The 19,661-nt window shown below is 46.0% G+C and overlaps 1 protein-coding gene across 3 annotated transcripts in view; it reads right to left on the reverse strand.

Annotated features, from left to right (window-relative positions):
* Window positions 1-19,661, reverse strand: part of LIMK1 (LIM domain kinase 1) — a 340,745-nt gene that overhangs the window by 169,923 nt on the left and 151,161 nt on the right. For all 3 annotated transcript variants that reach the window (XM_069614802.1, XM_069614804.1, XM_069614803.1), the window contains one exon: window positions 481-619. In XM_069614802.1, coding sequence (XP_069470903.1) covers window positions 481-619 — 139 coding nt within the window. The remainder of the gene's footprint in view (window positions 1-480; window positions 620-19,661) is intronic.

The following is a 19,661-nucleotide window of genomic DNA, read 5'->3' on the forward strand; positions in this document are numbered from 1 at the left end:
ATAGGGTAGAATGCATGTGGCTGACCCATCACCCTTACGTCTTCCCATGAAGATAAACATTTTGATTGCTTCCTTAACCTTGCACTGTCAGAAATCCATGCTTTGCCTTGAAGTTCCTTTTCCCATACATCAAGCTTCTAAATTTGACCGTAGCTGTTCAATGGTTATGCATTTCTTCGACCCTGGGTATTAGCCTATTGACATATTTCCCTTGCTCTGGGATCATGCTTTTTCTAATATGAAAGCAATTATTTTGCAGCCAAGATTATACTGACCTGAACATTCCTCACTTTTTTCCCCATTATGTCATTGAAGTACAAACTGTACCTTTTGCCAGCCCACCCACTGCCTTCCAGGCAGCCGGACCTTGCTGTTCATCCCTCGCTACTTAGGTAAGTTGTCCGAACATCATGAACGCATTACAGTGCGCCTCTATGGCTCACGGTCAGGCAAAGGAGGGTTGAGAGGGGGGGGTCCTACCATGACAAGGCCTTTGGTGATCTGTTCGGAGCAGCCGTGGCACAGCTCCCCGAAGCGCAGCCAGTAGTCCTTCTTGCAGTACAGCTGTCCGTCCTTCTCATAGTACCTGTGGGACAAGGAGGCACCACACTCGCAGCACCTGTGGAGAAGAAAAAAGGCTCAGCAACCACAGACTCCACAGTCACTTTGTGAGGGGGCTAGAGAGGGGGAGTGGGACTCAACACTTATATGGGAGGGTGGCTTACGTGCCAGGAGGGTGGCTTACGTGCCAGGGAATTAGCAATTCCAATAGTCGAGACAGAGAAATCAGCACTAGAGTAAAATGAAAAATGGCAATTGCCACTTGCAGAAGAGAGAGGGAGGGAAAGAGAGAGGGAGGGGGAGAGAGAGAGAGAGAGAGAGAGAGAGAGAGAGAGAGAGAGAGAGAGAGAGAGAGAGAGAGAGAGAGAGCGAGAGAGAGAGAGACAGACAGCGAGAGAGAGACAGAGAGAGATGATCAATTGAATACAGATATCCAGGGCGCAGGTAACAGATCTATAGAAGATCGGTTCGGTTTCACGTTTTACATCTTGGACAGGATCTCAAAAGTTTGATCCCTGAGGAAGACCCAAGGAGGTCGAAACACGTGTTGGTTGATGATCGGCTGATGACGGCTATTAAATCTGTAAGAACATTGACCTGGAAGAGTGCATTTTTAAATCGAAGTATCGCGGCAAAACAAAAAAAAACATTTTAATACAATAATGAAGGGAGTTAGGAGCGGGTATCTGAGCCAGTACATGAGCGAAGAGGCGATTGGTCTGTGGTGCAATTAGATAAAGAGCACCTGGTACAGCAATTCAACTAATGGCACTCACTTCGTCAGCTTGATTCACTTACACATGCCCAGCGTTCACATAACCTATTTAACAGGACTTACAAGAAGGGGGGAGGGGGAGAGGGAGAGAGAGAGAGAGAGGGAGAGGGAGAGGGAGAGGGAGAGGGCGAGCGAGGGAGAGAGAAAGCAGAAAGCAGAGGAGATGTGACAGATATCAGCACTGGTAAAGAGGGGATGAGGGAATCGGCACTTCCAGAATTGGGGAATCAAAACTTCTAGAAGCAGGTACAAGAGGGGATGGGGGGAAATCAAAACTTCAACAGGGGGGGGGAAGGTGGATTGGGGAAACTGCACATCCAGAAGAGCAGACAGCAGAATCAGCACTTTCAGAAGAGGGGACAGAGAAATTCACATTTTCAGGTAAGGTCGACAGAGGAATCACTACCAGCAGGTGAGAGGGAATGAGGAATTGGCACTTCCAGAAGGCGCGGATCAGAACTTCCAGAAGAGAGGATGAGGGAATCAGTACTTGCTGAAGAGGGGTCAGAGGAATCAAATCTTTCATAAGAGTGGACGTAGAATCTGCACTTCCAGACGAGGGGACCAAGGGCTCGCTGCTTGTAGGTAAGGTGGAGAGAGAAATCAGCATCAAGAGGTGAGTCATCACTTATAAGCAGAACTGCCTATCCTCTGGGATTAAGCAGGAGACTCCATGTGACTGCCAGGAAATGTAATTTGTAGAAACATATTACTGAGGTACAGCAAAAATTATGTTTGGATCCTTTACAGGATTCGAACCTGCGTCGTGGAAGAAAACGGTGTCAAAGAGCATTCAGCTCACTGAGCTATCTTGCAACGACACAGTGTGATCAGTTTTGTTTTTCTTGATCTGACCACCCGTTACTGCCATGCAATTACGTAACATATTTCTACAGGGCGTTTATAGATTTGTCAAGTTGGTTTATTATGATTTGTGTACTTTTCAAGTAATATCTTTAAAACAGTATTCGTGAAATTCACTCCGTGAACACAACACTAATTTGACCTAAGCAAATATAATGTTACGTCCCTAAATTGCAGGCTGGTCTCAAATCCCGGCTTCACCACTTAAATGAAGTGTGTGATCCTGGGAAATTCAGCTTATCCTTCTTTGCCTTATGCACGAGTGTTAAGGTGTAAACTACGTAATCGCTGGTTTTGCACCAAATGGAGAATGCTATAATAAACAGACCGTGTGCATGTGTATCGTGTGTATCTATCTATAAAGACAGGGCTCAAGTTTTACAAAAAAAAGTAGGTGGACTCTGATTTACCAGTGGTAAGTGATATCATAGGGAATGCATATTTGATTGAATTTGACTTTCCCATTTGAAGAAATAAGCATTTGCCATGAGAACCTATTTTCTTAGACCAATACTTTATGTTATACAAGGGGTAAAGAATATACTGCAGGACATGACCTGTGTAGCAAAACATGAATCTGAGTTGTGGCTAAGTGTGCAACCTGGGCGTTTATCCCCCCCTGCAGTACTCAGTGGAGTAACTTTGCTGAAAATGTTGGGGGGGGCATGACATCTAAGAGAAAGGGGTCCCTGCCAAATGCAGGGGACAAAATGGTATGCCACGAAAGTTGGGGGGACAAACACCCTTATTCCCACTAAAATGACACCCATGGCACCAAGCCGAGGGGGAAGACGTCCGCCCACTGAAAAAAGTGGGTGGACTCCTGCATGCTCTCTCAACTTGTGCCCAGGCCCGCCTGATGATTTGTGGGGGCCCATTTCAACATGATGGTTGGGGGCCCCCTGCTTAGAGTGCAAACATTCTGAGGCACCCCTGGGGATGCATACATTACAATATGGCATTTATAACGGCCTATACACAAGTGGTGACAAAGACAAGGTTAATAGCCGCCGATTATCAGAAGACGGCCAGCCAGCAGGGTTCCTAAGCATTAAATGCCCTCTGAAGAGCTATAAAGCCTTCTTTGTCAGCAAGTGGCTGATGTGGAGGAACCAGTGTCAAAAGTCAATGAGGTGATAACACTTCTGTATATCCCATGGTAAGTGACGGCTGAAGGGCTCCAGGAAACACAACTTGTAATGCAGGCACTGCAAAGTGTCTCAGGAGGATAGCTCAGGGGCAACGTGCTCGGTTTGGAAGCAAGACGACACGAAGCAACACAGGTTTGGTCCGCGATTAGAAACCTCTGTGTATTAAGCTGGTTATAAATAACCCATCACATATTTCATATTGTAATCCTCAGAACGAAAACAGAGAAAGCATAATGCCATTTTACAAGACTGGTGACTTGCAACATGGGGGAAGTTGCTGATGTCCCCCTGAGGGTCGAGGCCCTTTTCATTGGAAAAGGTGGAAAGGCCCAGATGTCATCCCTACTTCTGCACTGTTAAGATATACATACACACACACTTTACCTGGTGTGGGGCAGAGGCAGAATTTTTTAATACTTAAGGGCGGTGTGACTTTCACGCTAAGAACAGTGGGCATCTCAGGGTTTTTGATTTTCAAATGTAGGCGTCTGCTTACAAGTGATGCGCACAAGAGTAAATGCACTTCCAAGACAAGGTGCAAGGCGGATCAGGGTTCGGAGGAGGAAGTGTGGGGATCGAGGGAGCATAGGGGGAGACCTAGTCTACACATCTAATCCTGCATTATCAAGGGCCACTGGAGATGAGGTTCGGGGTGCAGGCTGTCTGAGCAAGTCAGGGTTGAGGTGAAATAGTGGAGCTGGCCCTGGTTCAGGAGTGCAGGGCAGGCCAGAAATGATTCCATGGTAGAGCTGTTCGTGGGCCTCAGTACTACAATGATAGGTGCGGATGAAGAGCAGCATTGGGGTGAACTAGAAGAGCTGGTCATTGGTTTCACTCCTATAACGGTTAAGGGGTGCAATAGGATAGGCACATAAGGGGGGGATATGGAAAAGACAAGCATCTGCTGTTCAAGCAACAAAAGGGCTGCGAGGTGGGGGGATGCAACGAGCCAACTGCGAGCTGCCCTCCAAGTGTCATCATCCCGAGGCCCTATGAAGTGTCAGGGGCGGGTGGGAGGGTGAGAAGTGAAAAGGGGTTCAGCTTGCTTTCCGCCTTCCCATCCTCAAGCACAAATCCAACATGTAATCATTTCTCACACAACAATAAATAAATATCTGTCATCCTCACAACACAATCCCATTACTAATCTCCTGCCTCCTCGCCCGCAGAATAGGAAGCCTAATCCCGACATCCCAATTCTATCGCCATGTTAAAACGTTATTCTAGTTATGCCCCAAGGAAGAATGCAGAAAGTAGCAGCCATCCACAATGTTCGCCCGGCTTCACTTGGCAACACCCTAAGCATGTTCAAGGGTGCTTCTTACATCAACTGTGTTCTTTCGGAAATACCCGAGGCCTAATTCTCAAAGTTCTCAACTTGAGCAAATGACGGGGTGCACCTGTTGCTTTCTGCCTGATCCACAAACCTTATTATGGGAGCAAGTCTGCACATCTGGGAGATGCTCGCGCACACACGAGATTCAGGAAGATGTGCCCCAGGCAGCTCCAGTTTTGGGCCACGTGACCCCGGTGTAAGGTGGCAAGTGCAAATCTGAGATGCTCATGGCCATTGCTGCAAATCTTCCTGAAAGAGGCCCCTGAAGAGGAAAGGGGGACATCCTGGGTGATTGGGGAAGTGCTTCCACACTGTTCCCTCCAGTCAAGGGGCAGGTAGGTGGCCATTTTATAGTTTAAGTGAAACCCAACTACACTGGCTTTCTATTCGCAGTTTTTTTAGTGCAGAATAAAATGTCATTCTTCTTATACGTTGCCTTGACAACAGTTTATCATCTCAGACCACTAGACAGAGACCTTCGGCCAGTTTATCAATCTTTATGAAGAACGAAGGAACTTTTCAGCAAAATGCAAAATCCTTAGGCTAATAAAAGTCACATAATAATAATAAAGACATAATAATAATATCAATTGTGTTATTTAGTGCTTTGTGGCAGATTCAATGTGCTTCTCAGTGCTGTAATCATTGCTGTATCCGATTGTATAGTGCTCAAAGTATCGACTTTTAGAGGGTGTAAGGCGAAGCTGGCCCTGCTGGGATTCAAACCTGCGAAGTGCAGGCTGGCACCATGTCAGAGGGGAGCGCTTAAGAGGGTGTAAGGCGAAGCTGGCCCTGCTGGGATTCAAACCTGCGAAGTGCAGGCTGGCACCCTGTCAGAGGGGAGCGCTTAAGAGGGTGTAAGGCGAAGCTGGCCCTGCTGGGATTCAAACCTGCGAAGTGCAGGCTGGCACCCTGTCAGAGGGGAGTGCTTATCTTGTGAGCTATCCACAACAGTTATCTGTTTTGGAGCACACTGCAACACGCTACGAATTTAAGAGGAATTATTATTAAGAAATGCTGCAGGAGGAAATGACCACTGCAGGTATTTCAAAAAATCCAGTCTATTGAGAGTTTACTGGAATACCCCTGGTAGGGTTCCAGAAATACCCACTCAATCAGTGGTAAACTCTGATGTTTTTTTGTCTTTTTTTGTTTTTTTTAACCACACCACTGAAAAAGTTGTGTGTACCTTTTTTAAAGGGAAGCACCTGCGCTTCCCTTCTGTACAATACAAAAAAAGTCAAACGTTTTTCGGTGGGCAGTTGAAACCCGCCTTTGGTATTTCACCAAACTCAAATCTTGATGAACAATAAATTCAGCAGTATTTGGCAAATGCAACTGAATTTAACATTACCGCCAAAGTCTTAATGACCCCCATGTTCATGTCTTTGAGGCGTTTTAATAAAGATGCACTTCTCTAGCAAGACACCTATTCATGAGACCGTTAGCTGGAAGAGGCGTTGCAACGTCTTAACCCACAAGCTCTTTACGGGTCAAGGAATTTCTTATGCAATGTCGAATGATTTCATGAATAAATGAGTTAAGGACAATGACTGACATCCTTCACAATCGACAAAGCAGCGATCTGCAACCTGCAGCTGCCCAGATGCTGTGAACTACAATTCCCGTGGTCAGTAACCATTGAATTTGCTGGGCAGGGCTACTGGGCGATGTAGTCCAAAACATCTGAAAAGGCCAAAAGGTTGCAGTTCACTTCCATATAGAAAGCTAAGTACGTGGACGTTCACGTTCGTATCACGAGTGGCAATTGCTGTGATGGAAAGGAATTGGTAACTTTTATGGGGAGCAGGCAACTGCTTTCTCAGGATAAGTTCATTCTTTCGATGTTGCTTCAGCCAAATATGTTTTAGTGACTCTTAACTTTTAAGCCTTGTAGAAGCTTGTAAAGACTGGAGTCAAACAATATCTTGATTATTAACCTGTGCGCGTGGAAGGCGAAGACTGGGTGGGTGTGCCTCGTCGTCCATGTTAATGGTCACATTATACACGTGTGTCCAATCCTGAGTAATGAGGCCAGATAAAATGTATAGGGTGTGACCTCGCTTGATCTAGCGATGGTTGATATACGAAGCGCACTGAAGCAAGGGCGAGTCTGCGTGGCTCTTTGTGCTAGTTTTGGGGTGTCTGATAGAGGGCAGAGAGGGAGGCAGGCAGGCCCTGGGAATTGAGGAATGGAATTAAAGTGCAAAAAATAGAAGTGCAGATAAACAAATGAAAGTGTGTTTGGGAAAGCCAACTTGAAGGTTTAAACAGTTATTAAACAATAAATATAAAATACATAGAAATTGTTGGAACACTCACACTTTTGCTTTGGGTTGTTTTTAATGTGCTCGTTATATATTATGTTTTGTTTGTATAAAGCTATGATACGTGTGCTTGTTTGTACTTGGCTTGTGAATGCATGCTATTGTTTAGGGTGAAATGCACAATGAATATGCCATTACATGTGTTTTTGTGCTATGGTTCTGTATGCAAGTCTGGGTGTATAACTTTATGTCATTTTAGTTCATGTGTAAATTATGACTATTGCTTAAATTGCAATGTGCATTTTTCAAATGCATTGTATGTGTGCTGCGTTGGTATGTTGTTGCTATATGTTGTGAAGATTTACATATGTGCAGACTTTACTTTTTCACCTATATATAAGGGTGAGTTAATGTTCCATCAATGATGGTTCATGTTTATTATATAACCTTAACTAAAATGTGTGCGTTTGTGAATTTTCATGCTGCTCCCTTAATACTATATACAGCATCGCCAGCATTAGAATCATTCTGTGATACAAGTGCCATCATGTTAAGTAGACGAACGTGACCAAGGCGGAATTGTGTGCCAAAGTGGATGGGTGCCGCCTCACGTGGAAGCAGTCAATACCATTTCATTGCTTTGCATTTTACAGGGGGCTGGTTCCTTGGACTCTGAAAATACCCTCCTCTTGAAATGGGGTCATACACTATGCACAGTCCCCTCCATAGGCCTGCCAGCGGTAGAAACCAGTGCTTTAAGTGGGCCGGTGCCAGCCTGGGCCAGGCCCGCCAGTCTCCAAAAGGTGGGGCTGAGCCGGGGCCCTGCCGGGGCCCCCTGGTCCCACCACGCCATGGCGGGACACATTATCCCTTCATGGCAAAACCGCGATGGGAGATGCACCTGCCATTTTAAAGTCAGGCAGCTGTTTGTAACCCCTCCCATGAGGGGTCACAAGAGGAAGTTATGGTCCAGGGCTCGGAAATAGCAGAGCACTGAGCAGAGTCAAAGCTTTATGAAAGATTACTTGAATTGTGTGATTTTCAAGCTATCTTTTATAAATATAGACATATGTAACATTTCTATGTTTATAAAAGATGGCTTGAAAAGTACACAATTCAAGCCCTCTTTCATAAAGCTTTGTCGACGGACAAAGACACCTCGGGTTTCGTCCGTCCTCAAAGCTTTATAAAAGATGGCTTGAATTTTGTACATTTCAAGCTATCTTTGATTAAACATAGAAATATTTTACATATTTCTATGTTTATAAAAGATGGCTTGAAAAGTACACAATTCAAGCCCTCTTTCATAAAGCTTTGTCGACGGACAAAGACACCTCGGGTTTCGTCCGTCCTCAAAGCTTTATAAAAGATGGCTTGAATTTTGTACATTTCAAGCTATCTTTGATTAAACATAGAAATATTTTACATATTTCTATGTTTATAAAAGATGGCTTGAAAAGTACACACACCATAGGAAGGTACGCATACGAATATATAAATGCTTGCATACATTTATATATTTGTTTGTGCACCTTACTATGTTTTGTGCATTTTTCAGGCCACACCTACCATGGAAGCCACGTCCCCAAATGAGGGCCCGCCCTCATTTTCTTACCCCACTTAAAGCTATGGTAGCAACAGTAGTCAAGTGTGACCTTGTCTCACTGTTCTTGTTCGCAGAGAAGGAAATGAAGCCACGAGCTCCCTTCCTGTTTATTGTGACCCAGAGCAGATAGCTTACACAACCGCAAACCAGTGACCGGTGAGTCACAAACTTACCAGCCTTGGTCATGCGAGACATCTGTTGTAGTAATGATGGCCGGGAAAGGTAGCTGAGTATACGGGAGGAGAAGGTTTACTGCAGCAGAAGACCCCCAGAGCACCGGGTAATAGTACTCTCTTCAGCTCAGCTTAACAGTCTCACTCCGTACCGTTCAGGAACCAATAGACTCCAAAGCTCCACAGAGCGACACCGAGGCATACGTCAAGAAACATATCAAGATCGATGCTACGCCCTTACAACCAACACATGCCTTCCTGTAAGTTCCCCCATGGGCGTAATTTTAGGGGGGGGCAGGGGTGTTTGTCCCCCCCCCCAACTTTCATGGCACACCATTTTGTCCCCATTCATTTAGCTGGGGCACATTTTCTTCAGATGTCATGTCCCCCTCCCAACATTTTCAGCAAAGTTACTCCACTGGTTCCCCCAGAGACCATCACCCCCCCAAACCTGAGCAGACCTGCGCAGCAGTCAGGTCTAGCTTCAACTCCTAGACGTAGAAGCAATATAACCCCCCAAACATGCTGTGACCCTGATATAGCAAGCAACACTGGCCTTGCTTGCGAGTGTGTCCTCCAACTACACCCACTCCACAAACCTATCCCAACCATGTGCAAATGCCAAGCCTTGCTCTGACCCCTAAACCTAAACTAAGGGTTATAATCTGCTCTAACACCTCCAGAATGTAGTGCCCTTCGAAAGGCAGGTGGTACAAACTCCTCGTCTTCACCACAGGCAGTGGACCCCTAGACTCTGACAGGCTGGACATCCCCTGGTGTGCCAATACAGTCAGACGGTCTGAACCTGCAGTCAGACAAGGCCTGCCGCAAGAGCAGGTGACAGGGGAACCTTTTTTGTGTACAGTATTAGCTGTTTAACACATTAGAAGAAAGCTGAGAAATAGTGTGGGTTGAAAGTACATTGAATTATAATTACAGGCAAGCCTTTCAATGGACTGTAATGTGCTTCTATGGCAGTGGCATTCTTTCACTGCTTTATACCAAGCCCCCCCCCCCACACTCCATTTGAGTAAAAATATTGTTTCTGGTGCCTCCTCACCTCGAGGATATGCGAGGGGTAGGGGGCTCGTTAAAGGATTAAGGGGACTGCTTTAAATAGGAAATATAATCAGGTCAAAATTCTGCTTACATGTTACATCACAGTTATCTTATTCCCTTTTTTAAAGGGTTTAACCCCCTCCCTGCCCCTCTGTCAACATCCTTCGTGCCTCCCAAGTGGGGCCAGCCTCCCAGTTTGAAAAACGACTGTTCTATGGACAATGACTCAGCAAAGCCGGACACTTTCCTCAGCTCAGAACTCTGCTGAAACCCCTTGGAGCCACCAAGGAGTTCATTTTATTGAATATTGGAATTTCACGGCGGAGACCTAGTAGGGCTGCACTCAGCCATAGCCAGGTCACCACTGCCAAATGTTAGTCATTTGCATGGCAGAGTGTAAAAGTGCAGGACAAAAAGCGGCACGAGCTTGTGCTGCCTTTTGCTCTGCACTTATGCACTCCGCAGTGCAAAGTATGTAAATGCTGCTGCTTACTATGCGTGCATGGTGAGCAGCGTTTACAATTAAACATGGCCCGACATGCTCTCATGTCAAACAGCATTTCATTTTACTTGTGAACGCTGCTTACCATGCAAGCATGGCAGGCAGCGTTTACAATGGATCCCTATGGGGTCCGCCTGCTTTTTGCTGGTGTATAAAGCCAGCCGACCCCACAGGGATATCCAGCATTTGCGCTGGCATGAAAATCCACGCTGGCAGAAATGATTGAAAATGTGGCATGAATGAAAGACGTAAAAGCCTTACTTAAGTCTTCTACACCTTTCATTCACATTGCGCCAAAATGAAAAGTGAGCTCCTAAGTGTCCTCAGTAGGGACGTACCGAATTTCATCTTCGAGTGAGTATTCAACTGAAAGTTGGCTAAACTCCAGCTGTTCAGCTTCGGCCGAATACTTTCTGGAGCACTGACTCAAGGCTGAAGCCTCTGTCTCTCTGTTTGAGCACTAGTAGTAATATCCTTTATTCACAATACACCCATTAACATATTAACAAATAACATGACACATAAAATATCATACACATCATACATAATCTAAACTACCCCAAAAAACCCAAAATACATTAAAACTAGATATGTTACATATTTCCATGTTTATAAAAGATGGCTTGAAAAGTACACAAATCATAGTAAGGTACGCACACAACTAGATAAATGCTTACATACATTTATATATTTGTTTGCGCCCCTATGGTTTGTGCACTTTCAGGCCACGCCCACCCTGGCAGGCACGCCCCCAAATGAGCCCTTCCCCCTCATTTTCTTACCCCACTTAAAGCACTGATGGATAATACTACTACTGTGTTTGAGAGATGAAAGCCAGTCATAGAAAGTGGAACGGCCAACACATGTTTCCCCCTGTGCCCGTGACAGCACGTCTGGATGAGCTTTTCTCTTACCTAGGGCTCCGCTACCACGCCAGCTCGGGTAACTGCACCCTATTTACGTGAAGTATTCCTTGTTCCTGTGCTTGTGCCGGCCACAGGCAACTACATTTGTATTGTGAAGTATATGAATGGTCAGTGTTCTTAAATGTGACTAGGAACTCTAACCTAGCAAACCCCGAGAGAGGTGTTGTAACTAGCAAAAGCTGCAAACTGCCTCACTTCTAGAGACTCCCAAACTTGGCAGAAAAGACAGCAGGATGAAACAATTTGCCCAGCGTCACTGCTTTAGATAAGTGGCGATGACATGATTTGGGCCCGGTCTACGATTTAAGCACTTGATCTTCACAGTTAAAATTCAAATATGTTCTGGTTACGGATTAGCTTTCAAGAGCTTAGTCATATGTTTTAAAGCAATGCCTTGAAAAGTACACAAATTACATAAGCAATTAATTGCACAATATATACATTTTTACAGAAACATTTTTACAGAAACAGGTCAAGCAAAAAAGAATATGATTATACGTTTATTTTCCCCATCCTGAATGGAAAAGTACAGTAGCCTCCTGCCAGTATATGTGATTAAAAAATAAATATTGGTTTGGTTTTAAAACCGTATTCAAACCTGGTAGTTCAAAGAAGTTACCCTTGCAAGTCCTCTAAATCTGCGACGAGCACTGCGGTTCTGTTGATACAATGGGCCTCATTATAAGTGTGCCCGTCCGGAAACAACGGTGCTGGTAAACTTAACGGCACTGTCGTTTCCAGACCGGCACACTACAGGTTTGCGTGCCGGAGCCACTGTGCCCGACAGGTCTGAGCCTGCTGGCACAGCAGCCACGGTAGCCAAGCCGTCACAGAAGCACCAGCACCGTTAACAATGGTGCCGGTGCTTCCATGGTGCCCAATCCCATAGAGCCCGGTGTCTCACTTCCCGGACCGCCGGGGTTGTAATCCCCCAGTGTTACCAGGCACCGGTAAATCATTACGGGTCCGGCAGCAACCTGCCGGTAGCACCGGCACGGTTACCGCTGGACCCATAATGAGGACCGTTATTTCTAGTCTGTGACTTCATGAACAAGGAGAAACTAATGTGGCAAACAGCATTATTACACCTGTGCTCTGGCAACCAAATCGAACACTGAGGAAATCAACTGTCAGAGGCCTTGCTTGCATAGTAATGCCAACAAATATGAAAGTTTAGAAAGCTTAGCCAGTGTGATTTCAATCTGCACGTATCACACAGAAAACACCACAGCCTTAAGCTCGATAGAGACAGCCACAGAAAGGGGCATGGGGTAAACTCTGAAATCCAAGATGGTGGAAAGGCCATGTATAAGCTTGGTCTCACCCCAGAGCTTCAAACATCCCCACATGCACCAAGGGGCCTAACCAACCTCTTGTCTCCCTCCATCCCCACTCACAGGGGCAAATCCTCAGATTAAGGTCCTCCCGGGAGACTGGGCAGTGTATAAATACCACCAGCCTGACCTGGAGGGTGTGAGTTGTTGGGGCAGGTTGTGGATGGCAGTTGGGTTTGTGGAGGACTGGAGGCTGTACGACGCAAGAGGGGACAAGGTGCCAGGATAAGGTGAGGGTGGTGTTTGGAGAAGGTGGTAGCATTGAGAGGAGGTGGGGAAGAATGTGATATAGGAGGAGGCAGTGGAAGAATATAGTAGGTGGTAACATCACAGGAGAAATTTGTAATAGGAGGCGGTGAGAGTTTGAAAGAGGCAGAAAAGTCAGGAGGTGGATGGGTTGAAGACTTGGAGGAGATGGTGACAGGAAAAAGAGGTACAGGAATCTGGAAGAGGTGGGAAAATCAGGAGAAGGACTTGAACCCATAGAGGAGGTTTTAACATCTGGAGAAGGTGGTGATGAAGACAAAGGAATAGGAATGTTCCCACGGGCCAAGGCGGGCCTTGTCGGGACCAAACCTGGGCAGGAGGAACCAAATGGGGATAAAGAAGGTACCATCAGATCAAAGAGGAAAATGGAAAAGAGCTCCATTGGGACACATCTGAAATTAGACAGGGGGCCCTGGATACAAGAGCATGGTAGAGTGAACTATGGGCTTCAAATCCAACTCAATGTTTACCAAGAACTGCTGGAGGTGACGGAGTGGGAAGATAAGGAAAACGGACAACTGTCAAGACGCAAACTCTGGACTTGATCCCTGTAAGCGACTTGGTGTTAGACAGCCCTGGGTACAGGACCCAGTAAAGCCTTCATCCATTTGCTTCTCAGGGCTAACCTTAGCTTGGGGAACAGCAGGACTTGGCATCCTAGAAGGAGAAGTTTTCTCTGTGAAGACTTTTGCTTTGCTATTTGTGTGTTGATACTTTTACCTTGTAAAATAAAAGACATCACCCAAGCCTAGCCATTACCCAAATCCAGTAATCCATTCTAATCTAGTTGCGATCCCCACACCACCAGGACACAGTTCTGACTGACGGCCCTAACTCCCAATCCCTTCTTCCTTAAGTGTGATACCCTTCTGTATGTGACACTCCACACCATTCTTTGGCTGTTAGTGTATCCAGCTGGTGGCAGCGCATTATTTGTATACAATCTATAAGTAAAACAGTAGAGCATCCCAATTGCTTTGGGCGGCAGAGGCATAGGTAGGATTGTCTAACAAGTGGGGCCTTAAGCCAATGTAATGGGCCCAACGCAGTGACATGAACACCTGTAAATTCCCACACAGTGGTGGTGAGTGGGCATTTGTAGATTTTGGGTGAGCCGTGCCCGCTCATGCCCTACCCTGTCTACGCCTCTAGTGGGGGGTCCACAAGGCTTTATATGTGATGTGTTATCCTGAAGCAGTTATCTCCTCAGTGATCTCCCTTTAGTCTGACAGAAGCTTAGCTCTCAGAGGGCTACATCTCCATGTAACCGCGCCCCATGTGTTACCAATTCATAGAGGAGGAAAGCTACTAGCCATTCACAAATCCTGCCAGATAGTGAATCCATTCCCTTCTTATTCCAGACAACTTTGCACGAATTGGATTTGACTTCAATGTCAAAAGCGAGTTTGATTTCCCACTTCTAGAACATCTGGCGGCAGTTAACCCAGAGGCGAAAGAAATTACAGGAAGTGACATCAGGAAAAGGGGCAGCTGCCGAAACAGTAGGATAGTGGTGGGAGGCAAGGGTTGTGGTGACTGGGGCCAGGTTTTCTAAATAAATGTTCATCTCTAAAACTCAGGACATCCTTTCCTCTCTCTCTTCCTCTCCTCCTCTTTCCTCTACTCCCTGCTCTTCCTCTGGCCCTTCTTCAGCCACCTCTCCTCCTTCCTTCTCTACCTTTCCTCTGTTCTCCTCAGACGAGGTTTCTAGACAAGTCTGATCTATGAAAGTCTCATCAAAACAGGTTCACCCCAGTTCCTCCAAAACCATCAAGGCCCACATTGACACCCTAGCTCCTGCTCTGGCTGATTTCTGCAACCACTCCTTTGCCACTGATGTCTTCTCCTCCCCTCTGAAGCACTCCCTTGTGCACCCTCTTCTTAAGAAACCCTCTGCCGACCCTTCCTGCCTGGCTAACTCTCGGCCAATCTCCATCACTCCTTTCCTAGGCAAACTCCTGGAAAAGCTGGCCATCTCCCAGCTTAATCCTCACTCTGAATCTGTTGGTTTCTCCATGACCATCAGTCTGGCTTCAGAGCTGCTAGAGCACTGAAGCTGTTCTCCTGAACATCCGTGAAGACCTGCTCTCTAACCTCGATTCCAACACCCCTTGTGTTCTCATCTTATTTGATCTCTCTTCTGCCTTTGACACGGTCAACCATGCCATCCTGTTCAACCGTCACCGTGATAACCTGGGCATCACCGATCAGGCCCTGGCTTGGCTGACCACCTTCCTCTCAGATAGACCCTCCCAGGTCCAGTTTTGGTCCTTCCTCTCCTCTATCTCTACCTGTGGTGTTCCCCAGGAGTCTAACCTCTCTCCCTGGCAACCAATACCTGGCACTTCTTGCCCACCGATTTGCCGCTCTCTGCCCCAACTTCAGTGCTATGCGGATGGCACTCAGCTCATTTTCAGGATCTCCTCGGCCACCTCTTCTCCTTCTCTCATCTCTGACTGTCTGTCCGCCATCCAGGAGTGGTGTGCCGCCAATGATCTCTGATTTAATGCCAGTAAGACTGAGATTCTCCTTATCAGCAACACCTGCTCCTTCCTTTCCTGTCACTCTCTGGCCGGCCTCTCTTGGCCCTCTTCCTGCTCCCACCTGTGAGGCTGAAAAGCTTGGTGTCATCTTTGACTCCACACTTTCCTTCTCTCCTCACATCTCTGACTTCTCTAAGAAGTGACACTACCAGCTGCACCTCCTCGGAGGTATTCTTCCTTTCCTCTCCTTCCCCCAGAAGCTCATTGACTCCAGAGCTCTGGTTCTCTCTAGGCTGAACTACTGCAACAGACTCTTGCTAAATCTGCCTGCCTCTACTCTCCACCCTCTGCAACTCATCCAAAACAGGACTGTGAGACTTGTCCTTGACCTCAAGCCCAGGGATCGTATCTCTCCAGGACTGAAATCTCTGTACTGGCTCCCAGTGGCAGCGAGGATTATGTTCAAAACCCTCTGCATTGTACACAAGGCCTTCTGGGGTCTGGGGCCTCAATACCTTCAACTCCCTCTTCCTAAATATCTTCCTTCTCGAGCTCTTCGCTCATCCGCCTCCAACTCCCTCAGGGTTAGTTGCTTCTCCAAGCAGCGAGTTGGTGGTAGATCTCTTTCTTCTGCTGGGGTCTCCTTCTGGAACAGCCTCCCTGCCTCTCTGAAACTTGAGGAGAACCATCTCTGGTTCTGGGAGCACCTCAAGACCTTCCTCGTTGCTTCTGCTTTCTCTCCTCCTCTCCCCTGCTGATCTCCTGGTGGATTCTGAAACTGCACTGGTAGCCTGGCTACTCTCTGATCTCAGGCCCAGGTTCCCCCCACCCCGCTAGCTGCACACCTGCACTACCCCCCTGGCAAACCTTGCACTCGGGGACTGTTTCTGTATCCCTACAGCCCCTACTAGCACTGGACACCCGATGTCTGCACTTATCCTTGCACTTGCCACCAGCTGGCTATGCTTTTATTTATTGTCTTTATTTGACTGTTATCCTATGTACTGCACTGCCCCTCTCCTTTCCCCCTGCACGTTTCCCCTTACGCCCTCCCCTGCACTTGCACAATCTCAATGTCACCTGGCCTAGTAGGATCGTGGTCTCCGTCTTCCCTCTGTTGCCCCTCCCTTGCCTCGTCATGCCTTGAAACACTTGTGTATAGGCGCGTTATAAATGCCATACCATATCCCATCATATCCCTGTTTACCCTGGACAAAACAATGCTCTATTCATCTCAGACATTTCAGTCCCAATAATCCAAATAGCTTGAAGGAGCGGGGCACCCGCCTTTCGGGATGTAGAACTCTTTTGCCCTCATTTTTAATAAACGTGCAAAAGCAAAGCTCTTACATTGTCCACTATCAGGTGTGGGATGCTCTGCGTGTCCCGGCTTTTTGGCCAATATCGATCTTTGAGGTGCAGCATTTGCAGGTTCATTTTGAATGCAAAACAGCAATTATCTGTATGCTGAGTCATGGGACCTAGAAGCAGGGCTGGCAGAGCACCCAAATACCTGACCGGAGAATCTAACTTGTCTGCAATCTCTCTTCTGGGTTATACCCATGCAATAAGGTTGCATGCTCTTAGTAATTGTTTCACACGGGCATACCGCTTATTGTTGATCATGATGTACATACATTTGCAGCCCTAAACCTAAATGCACCAGGCAGCTTTGTGAAGTTTGAGAAAATGCCACTGCTCGGCATTGCAATCCAGTCAAATTGCCTTTGTTCACTTATTTATTTATTTATTTAACACACACAATACCAGCGAGTGGTTTCCAAGATCTGGATCGGTATTAGAAATCGTAGCGTGAGAAAGAAACAATAGTCTATAAAAAAGGACCAAGATGCAGATGGAACACAGTGTTTTTCCCCAAACTTTTTAAAATAGCATAGATAAAGTAGATGATATCATCAAAGAAATATACTCAAAGGTTCACAATATAAAGGTGTTGGTTTGGTAAATGGAAACCTTTACTAAACTAGTGCCAAGGATGGGATAACTTAAAATATTATCCGGGTGCTGATTTCCCCTCTTAGTGACGAGGACTTTTAACATACATGTCCTATTCTAACCACCAAATTACAAAGGAGAAGGCTCTTTAGGCCTCTCCATGCCTTCTGGTTTCTCTTAGCCCACAAATCATCTTGGGTCTCTCCATTACATCCGATTCTCTCCGAACTCTCCTGGGTCTATCCAGGACATGCAGCTCGCTCTGCCTTATTTAGGGTCTCTCCATGACCTCTGGTTCTCTTCTCAGCACAACAATCTTGACAGTAATGGGTACCCTTCCCCCCCGCCTCATTAAGGTGCCTCTCAGCCAGGTGATATTGGTGATATTCTCACCCTCCTGCCAGGGGGTTCTTCTTTCCGGGTTCTTCGTGGACGTTGCCCCATCCTCATGATATCTAGTTTGGTGCGTAGGACCTGCCCCTAGGTGTCGTTGTCAAAGTATCTCTAACCCTTGAGGTAGGACCTCTGGCAAAACATTGCTATAGAACTGATGTTTCCAAAAGGGATCATACAACCCCCGCTAGGAAGGAACTTCACCGGTTACCTGTTACATCCAGGATTGCTTTCAAAATCCTCACCCTGACACACAAATGTCTGTAGGGACATGCACCGTTGTATCTAAAAAACAGCTTCACCCCACAACCACAGGGGAGATCAACGAGATCTAGTGATACCTATCAGCTCGTTTGTCCGATGGTTAAAAGAACTTGCGGTATGATATGATAGGTTTCTTATAACGTGCTTAATACCCAGAAGTTTCTAAGAGCGGACCCGGGGATCGAATCTGTGGTGCTCCGTGTCGTCTTGCTTTCAAGGCGAGCACGTTGCTCCTGAGCTTTCCTCCCGAGACTAAGGGATGTTCATTTCCGGTTATAGCAACACTGGCCTGGGATGGACTCCCAGCCAAGCTGCGTACAGAGAAGAGTCTCCCCACGTTTCGCAAGCGGCTTAAGACCTTATTATTCCATTAGAATCACTGTCCCCTTGGCAATCTCTTAACTAACTGGCTGTCAGTGTTGTGAGTTGTTTTTGTTCATGTTCTATGTGCGCCCAGATGCCTGCAAGCTGCGGCGTGTTACAAACAATAAATAAATAAAAATGAATGCGTGACTGACAGTAGATGAGCTTCCTCTCTCACAATAGCAAGATTCCCACGTACCCAGGGAGTAGTTGAACGCACGCCTGCTTCTTGCCAGTCTTTGCCGCTCACTGATGTTTTTCATCCACTTTTATAGTGTGGGACCCGCGACTGGTTTTCTAAGCAGGCCCAGGATTGATTGTTGTGTCGAGCAGGTCATGTTGTGCTTCCTGATGGATTTAGTCTTCTATAATATGTAGTTTAAGATTTGGTTTCATTATTATTTCTTTTTTTGCCATTGGTCAGGTCTTCACTGGCTACAGACTGTTTAATGGTCGTCTCTGAGCCTTTAATCTGTGCCGTGCCATCAGCCTATTTTGGATCTGCAAAGGTGTGCGGACATGGTTCTGCGGTACTCAATGATCATCTGCTTTCTACAAGTAAGGGTAGTTTGCTGCTCTACCCGCCCATAAGAGATCTTCTCTGCACTCCAAAGATATTAGTGTTTTTTTTTTTTTTTTTTTTATTGTTGTATGATTAGTTTACATAAAACCTAAAACCTTATACAACATAAAGTGCATTTACAAACAAATAAGAAAAGTACATTTCATTTTATGAACAGATATACAAATATACAAATATCTATATATACAAAAATTTCAACGCATTTATCAACCTTTAAAATCGTTCCCAGACATAAAATCAAATTCCATACGTATTATATACAGTTTACATTTCATATACCGTAGATCATTTCATATACCATAGATCCACTCTAGTCTCTACGCATTGAATTCCTTATTTTTTACTTCCAGTTCCTCCTGTATATTAAGTAGGAGTGAATTCAATGCGAGGATTAGGGAGATATTTACACCCCACATGCAGCGACTCCAGAACAGATTCTTCGACATTTCCCAATCCCCATCAAATCTATCTGTAAAGTAGAGAGATCGTTTAATCCCAAAATGGGTGCATGTAAGGAGAAGGTGCCTAAGTGTTTCTGTCATGTCAGTCGCTCCACAAAATCGACATGAGAGACTTTTAGAATTTTCATTCAACCCTTTTTCTTTATGGGTCCAATGGTAGATTCTTTCTAGGGTGGGCATCTGGTTAAGTCTGAAACGCATAAATGTGGTTCTCACCCTCTGGCAAGGAAATTTTTGAATATATAGAGGAATCGATTCCCTTGCATGCAAAAATTTAGCATACTCCTTGTAGGTTACATGGGACTCTATATCATTTACTGTGTCTACCCAGTCTGAC

Source organism: Ambystoma mexicanum, chromosome 9, assembly GCF_040938575.1.
Source record: "Ambystoma mexicanum isolate Mex_15411 chromosome 9, UKY_AmexF1_1, whole genome shotgun sequence".
Lineage (NCBI taxonomy): Eukaryota > Metazoa > Chordata > Amphibia > Caudata > Ambystomatidae > Ambystoma > Ambystoma mexicanum.